The 6471-nt window shown below is 41.5% G+C and overlaps 1 protein-coding gene across 1 annotated transcript in view; it reads left to right on the top strand.

The window, feature by feature from the left end:
- Positions 1–722: 722 nt before the first annotated feature.
- LOC109478724 (rho-related GTP-binding protein RhoN-like) overlaps positions 723–6471 on the top strand; it is a 46898-nt gene continuing 41149 nt past the window's right edge. Inside the window, exon 1 of the mRNA XM_019780438.1 lies at positions 723–1027. Coding sequence (XP_019635997.1) covers positions 899–1027 — 129 coding nt within the window. The 5' untranslated portion in view covers positions 723–898. The remainder of the gene's footprint in view (positions 1028–6471) is intronic.

The raw sequence follows: 6471 nt of genomic DNA on the forward strand, positions 1-6471 counted from the left end.
TACGACTATTTTAAGTTCCAAGTCGATAATCTACCCCTAGTGATAAAATGGTTCCATCTTGGTGTGGCACTCCTGAGTAAGTCAAGCGGAAAAGAGGATTACTTGTAGTTTTCCGTGTTCCTTTCCTTGTTTGCGATATGAGCTAGATTTATTTCAGTATCACACAAGATCAAGACTGTGCTTCCTGCGGTAGGATTTTAAAAGAAACAGATAGATTCGTGGAGAATTTAGATTTTGCAAGTCATTGGACTCGCGACGATTTCGCGGTAAGTTCTGATCCGGGTCTCGCCAATCCTCCATACAGAGCCTAAAGATCATTAAAGCGTGGTGCCGGCGGCGGAATGTCAGTGTGGCATGGATGTTGTGCAAGTTTAGACGTGTTCGACTAGATCTGGTTTCGCCTAATCGACTCCGATATTTCCTACTTCTTTTGTTCAGTTTTACCGCGACGTGACACGATCTTGAGGACCGCAGACGACTTGAGGAATCGCCGGCAGTGTTGGTAGTTGTTTCTAGCTCTGGTCGAATCAGCTGTTCGGGAGGAAAACACAACCGTAGAAAGTGGACCATCGTGTGGGGAGGGGAGATACGCGACGTGTTCTCGAGGTTCATACTTGCTCTCCAAGCCAGGAAAAGGGGATCGAGCACTGGATTTTGTCGTAGAATCTATCTGAAGTTGTCCCGGTGTCATTGGTTGAAGCCTGCGGTGAGAAGCGTGTGAAGGCGTTGGGAAGTAGGTCGGCACGCGGTCGAGTCCTGTCCTGTTTCGTCCCCTGCTGCAAGGAATTAGAAACATCGCGTCAGATCTCTGAGGGGTGTGCGACGGTGTCTTACAAATTCTCACCGGGGTGGACGTCTTTAAGACTTTGAGGAGGGATTTCCGCTCAGTTACTTAAAGATGGAAGGAGGAGGAGGCAGCAGTAGCGGTGGTGGCAACGTTTGTAGGTGTAAGTTGATCGTGGTAGGAGACGAGAGAGCGGGCAAGACGGCCTTACTACAAGTCTTCGCCAAAGACAAGTTCGTAGAGGTAGGTTGTCCAACGTACACTGTTATGGTATAATTTTGTGTAATCAACTTAAATTCAAGTCTGAAAAGTGGAGGAAGAATGTTACAAAATGAAAATTACTTCCAGAAGTTTTGCCTGATCATAATTATTTTTTGAAACCTGACTCCCACATCAAAAGCAAATTTATTTGAGTAAGTTGGTTAGTAAGTGTGCGAGTGAATCAGGAAGTAGAGAAAGTATCCATTTTGCACTATGATTTTAATGTATACCCTTATCAAATGTAGGTATATTCATTAATACCTAAATACTTAATGTTACTGTACAGCTGTCCACAATTCAAAAGCTTAGGAGACCAACCAAAATTATGTGTGACAATGCACAAATGTAAACTTTTAGCTTTTCTACATTTCTTCTGAGTTGGGTGGGGCTATGGGATCAGTCTATAGTGCAGCAAATAAATAACAAACAGCAGAAATGTCAATAGTTACAATACTTACAAAACAAGTCACTTGCGGATGTCCTCCTCAGTTAACACCAACAATAAGTGATAGTTTTACTCACTTGGCAGGTAGCCACAAAGTTGATCATTACCAAATAAAGGTTAAAAATGTTTCCCTAGTCTTTCATATAATTGGCTTTCCACAACCAGGCAAAACAACAATGAACTGTATTTTTTCACTTTGATGTCAAATTTTCATGATAAAAAGTCTCCTGTTGTGTTAGTTTGGGACTGAGGGTCACTGTTATGCATACAATCCATGGCACCCTGCCAACTCCAGAGTAGACAACGAAAGATGTTGTTCAGACTATCTGGTGCCAGTAGTCTACAGAAAGTTGTCTTGTTCATGTCAAGTTTGAGATACCATACATGCAGATAAGCTTATGATACCAGAGTATTCAATCTAGTCTAAAGCAGGCCTTGAAATCTAGTTAAAGTGGGTTCAAATATATTTCAGTAAGTTGAGTAACAATTTTGGAAAGTGAACTTACTACTAAAGGTTTCATTTGTCTAGTATAAGACCATGCCAACTGCAATTTAATGAAGACCCTAAATCATATTTGAAATGGAAAGAAAAAAAGCATGTCCGGGGGATAGAATGTATTATGACGTATGTGCTAATTTTTCCACTGTCTCCTGCCACAGTCTCAAAGTGTGAGGATTGCAAATGGCTCCCAGTGAGTTCTGGACTTGCAGCAACTTGTTACATGTGTGCGGGCAGTGTCGCATGTAATTGTCAATCTGTGGAATGGGGCTAGATTCCCATTCTTCTGGAGGCAGGCCAGAATCTATATATCCAAACTGATGTTGGCCATAAAAGGAAGAAGTTTGTGCTGTGAAAGGTGTAAAAGTAATTTACAGACCACTGTACATTGAGTATATTCTTGCTGCAAGTACCTAAATTAGGTCACGTTTTGCGTGTTATGTTGACTATACATGTATTTTTACCCTTCAAGTGAAAAATATTTTAACTGAAGGAAGACAACTAAACTTAGGCTGTCTTCCCACAAATTATACCAGCGTATTCCCTACCAGTTGCTTTGGCAGTGCTGGGCATTGGGAATTGAACCCATGCCCCCCAGACCAGGACAGGTCCCTAGCACGTGTTAGTTCACCTTCAGGTCAACCTTTTTACATCTTACAACTTCCAGCTACTCTTATAGTTATACTAAGTTACTAGTACCTACAAGGCTTCCACTGACCTACGTGTACATGTAATACATCAGAACGTTCAACTGTTTGTATATTGAATGGCCCTATGTTTATGTAACATAAAGCTGGCATTTTCCACTCCTATTCCTATAGGAGCCTGACACTTGAGGAGAAATTTGCCACATATTTTGTGGTCCATAGAGGTTTGCTGTCAGGAATGTGGTCATGGTGGTAAAAAGAAGTGCTGCACTAGTAGTGCTGTACACCAAGACTGGCAAGAAGAGTGGACAAAACCAATGGGTTTTACATATCTATATCAAGTAGAAAATTCAAGAAAGGCTCGTAATTTCACCCAGTATGCTGTGCTAGCATGGAGGTAGAAGACATGTGATGCTAGCAATGAACTGTAACAGTTGGCCACAATACACATCTAAAGACAGTGTGTAAAAGTCATTAGGTTGATTTTAATCCGCTTGAACTAGAGTAGAGAGTATGAGGACTGAGCTCAAATTTTTTATTTGGTATCTAGAAAAAATATTTTCATACTCGTGAAAACTTGGGAAAGGGTTTACAACGTTGTACAACTTTTGTATTTGAAACCTTGAGTTGAGAAGTCTAATACTGCTATTTAAAAGATAAGAAAGCTTAGTGGTGGACGCTCTCTTTGCTCCATTTACTAGATCTGACACCATCAGCTGAAAAGGGTGTCTGCAGTTGTTTGCGAGTTTGTTTTGGGGGATTTTGTCTGTTGTACCAGACCCAGATCACGTTTCCATGATAGAGGAAAGCACCAGCATTGCTGCCAACCGTGCTAATCTGTAATCACTCCCAACAAGAACCTAGCCTCTACCAGGCACCGTGGATCGCTGGAAAAATAGTAGAAATTGGTCGAAATAAAGGGATAGTATACCAGAGAAGATCCCGGGCCATAGAAGATCCAATTTGCGACCCACGGATCCCTTTATTTCGGGTAATTTCTACTATTTTTCCAGCGACCAGTGATGCCTGCTAGAAGCATGAAATGACTGGATGTGTATCATGGATGGATTAACACATGAGAGAAGGGAAAACAAACATGAACCTGTCAAAGTAAATCCCCCAGGGGTTATGGAGCCTTATGGAATTTCCTCATTTCCTCCTTGTAGACTTATTAACTAGAAACATGTGATGCATACTCATAAAATGATGCAATTTCATTTTGCTTGTATCTATGTAGTAGCATCAATTATTCAAATAAGTCTCTTCCTCTGGTAGCGAAAAATTTGTTATTCATTTCAAAATGTATGACTGTAAAAAAAAGAATACGATGGTTGAACATTATACCTTAGACAGAAACACTTTCCTCCTATGAGACAAAATTGACGTCAATTGCTTCCCAGTCTGTGTAAGTGTGGCATATACTGTTCTCTGTGTATTCGTTGTGCTAGGAAGAACATTGATTAACATTCAGACTACACATGTGATTTAAAGACTGCAAAAGCCTTTTAGTTTGAACCTGGCTTGTATCCAAGTACGTGGCCAATAGTTACAGACAGTGCTATCAGTGTAAATCTCCCGCATGTATAGCAGGAAAAATATCAGAATGCCAACCAGGCTGGAACATGGCTTTTATTCCAAATCCTTGCCAACATGCATTATACAACAGTCAGCGTGGTCACAGAACTAGTCAAGCGTAGAATTTTCAATACACTGCAATATTGAAGAGGGTGGTCGCATGCACTTTTCCATAGAGCGTAATCAGCCGTTTTAATTCTAAGTAGAGCGTAGACGGACCTCTCTAATTCAACGTAGAGCATAATTGGTGCATTTTGCGCAGAGCGTAATTTGCCATTTTGATTCTATATAATGTGTTGTAACTACCCGGAATCTATCATAAAACATAATGTGGGAGGCTTCTTGAATTCGGCGTAATACGTAGCCGGCTCTCAGAATTCAGCATAGAGCGTTGTCGGGACCCCCATGCAGGCCCTCTTGAAGATCAGTAGCATCCAGCGACTGGTGTAGCAAGTCTCTCCACATGACAAATGGGTGATGTCAACCCTCTCCTGAGCAGGTGACTAGTTACGGCTCGGAGGGGGCGAAAATACGAGGGTTTTCCAAGAGGCCGATCCGCAGGCGTGACCTTTGGAAGAACATTCCTGCCGCGAGAAACTAAACCCGACCTCTGACCCCCTGTGGAGTGCCGCCAAAACGCTGCGATCTGGTAACAAACAGATAACTACCAACTCACTTGATTAAACCATATATCAATGTCATACTGCACCCTTCCCAGCCACCTCACAGTAATACTATAGAGGTGAAGGTTTTGACCGCGGGGCAGACGTTATATTGACTTTCCAAAAATTACGACTGGACCAGTTATCGATAAAGATATTGTATGAGTCTGTCTATAATTTTCGTCTTTATGATCGTTCTGTTAATCTGGGAATCGAACTTGACAAATTGCCCTCGCTCACTGGAAATCATGATGAAGCAGATGAACATTTATTGCAAATGCCATTTGAGGGTACTGTGGTATAAATATTGTTTTATCCATTCTTAGAATTGGTAGCCTGGTTACCAGACACATTTTAGCTCTGGAGTCTATATCCTCTGCAATTGTTAAAATAGTTCTGGTAACCAGCCAGTAGGATTGCAGGGGTCTCCCCAGAAATTCTTAGGGGAGAGGTGCTCCCTAATCTGTTGATGAAAAATCTGTGAATTTTCATGAAAATTCCAAGACCGAGAAACCCTAAATTTGAACATTTTGGGAGGGGTGCTAGGGTTTTTGGGGAGAGGGTGAGCACCCTTGTTTCATTGCTTGGGGAGAGCCCTGGATTGGTCCATGGAATGGTGTATTGGTCTTGACATTTTGACCAGAGAAGATGTTGGTTGGCGTTCTGTTGTAGTTACGGAGTCTACAGACTTCATCACATTACCAGTTGTGTACTAACTGTCTGGACCCTGTAAGTGGACTTGTGTGTGGTATGTCTGTTTTTGGGAGTCCAACTCTCCAGTCTAAGGGTCTGATGACAGATGGATGCTCCAGAAGTATGTGGCAAGTTCTGGTATGTCTTCTTCCCAAGGCTGACCACTACCAGAAGCAGCTTGCTGAGAAGAAAGTACCATTCTTGTGCCCAAAACTTCAAGCCAAGGACTCTGAAGTTGTTAAAGAAATAAAGAGTCTGGTATAGTTCAATTTTTGGTGTTCAGAATATATCCGGTGTTCAGAATATATTTCTCCTTCAAGTATCATTGTGGTTCGATCTCTCTCTGGTCATACTAAAATATATCTTTATTTTGCCAAAACTGAGAAACTATTTTTGGTGTGTCAGTAGAAGCCGCTTATTTGAAAAGCCAATTTGTCAGCACATTTTTTTCAAATACCCGGCCTTTCCGATTAAGAGACTCTGAGGCTCAAACTCTCGGCCTTCATTGAAACTATGGGGGTGGGGGGTGGACAGGGCATCGAACACATAACGACACAAAGAATACAAACACGAGTCACATTTACGCATTAAAAACAGTGAACTTTATTGAGATCGGTAAATTTGCTTTTAATTTTTTTCGTTGACGTACACACGTATTTTTTCGTTTTTTCCAAGACTGGAAGAACGCCGCGATACGTTAGACATCATGTGCTATCGGCAGGCTCTACTCGAACGAATAAACAAATTATGCTACGTTTGCTACGTACAAAACAAGCAACGAATACATGCACAATCATCAGCCTGTACGTACTTTTACATCACGAAAGTAGCAAAAAATAAAGTTTGATTAACGGAAAACTTCAATCAAGTAGCGTACAGACAAAAATGCAGACGATCGTCATGAA

The sequence above is a fragment of the Branchiostoma belcheri genome, unplaced genomic scaffold (assembly GCF_001625305.1).
Source record: "Branchiostoma belcheri isolate BF01 breed outbred unplaced genomic scaffold, Haploidv18h27 scaffold45, whole genome shotgun sequence".
NCBI classification, from domain to species: domain Eukaryota; kingdom Metazoa; phylum Chordata; class Leptocardii; order Amphioxiformes; family Branchiostomatidae; genus Branchiostoma; species Branchiostoma belcheri.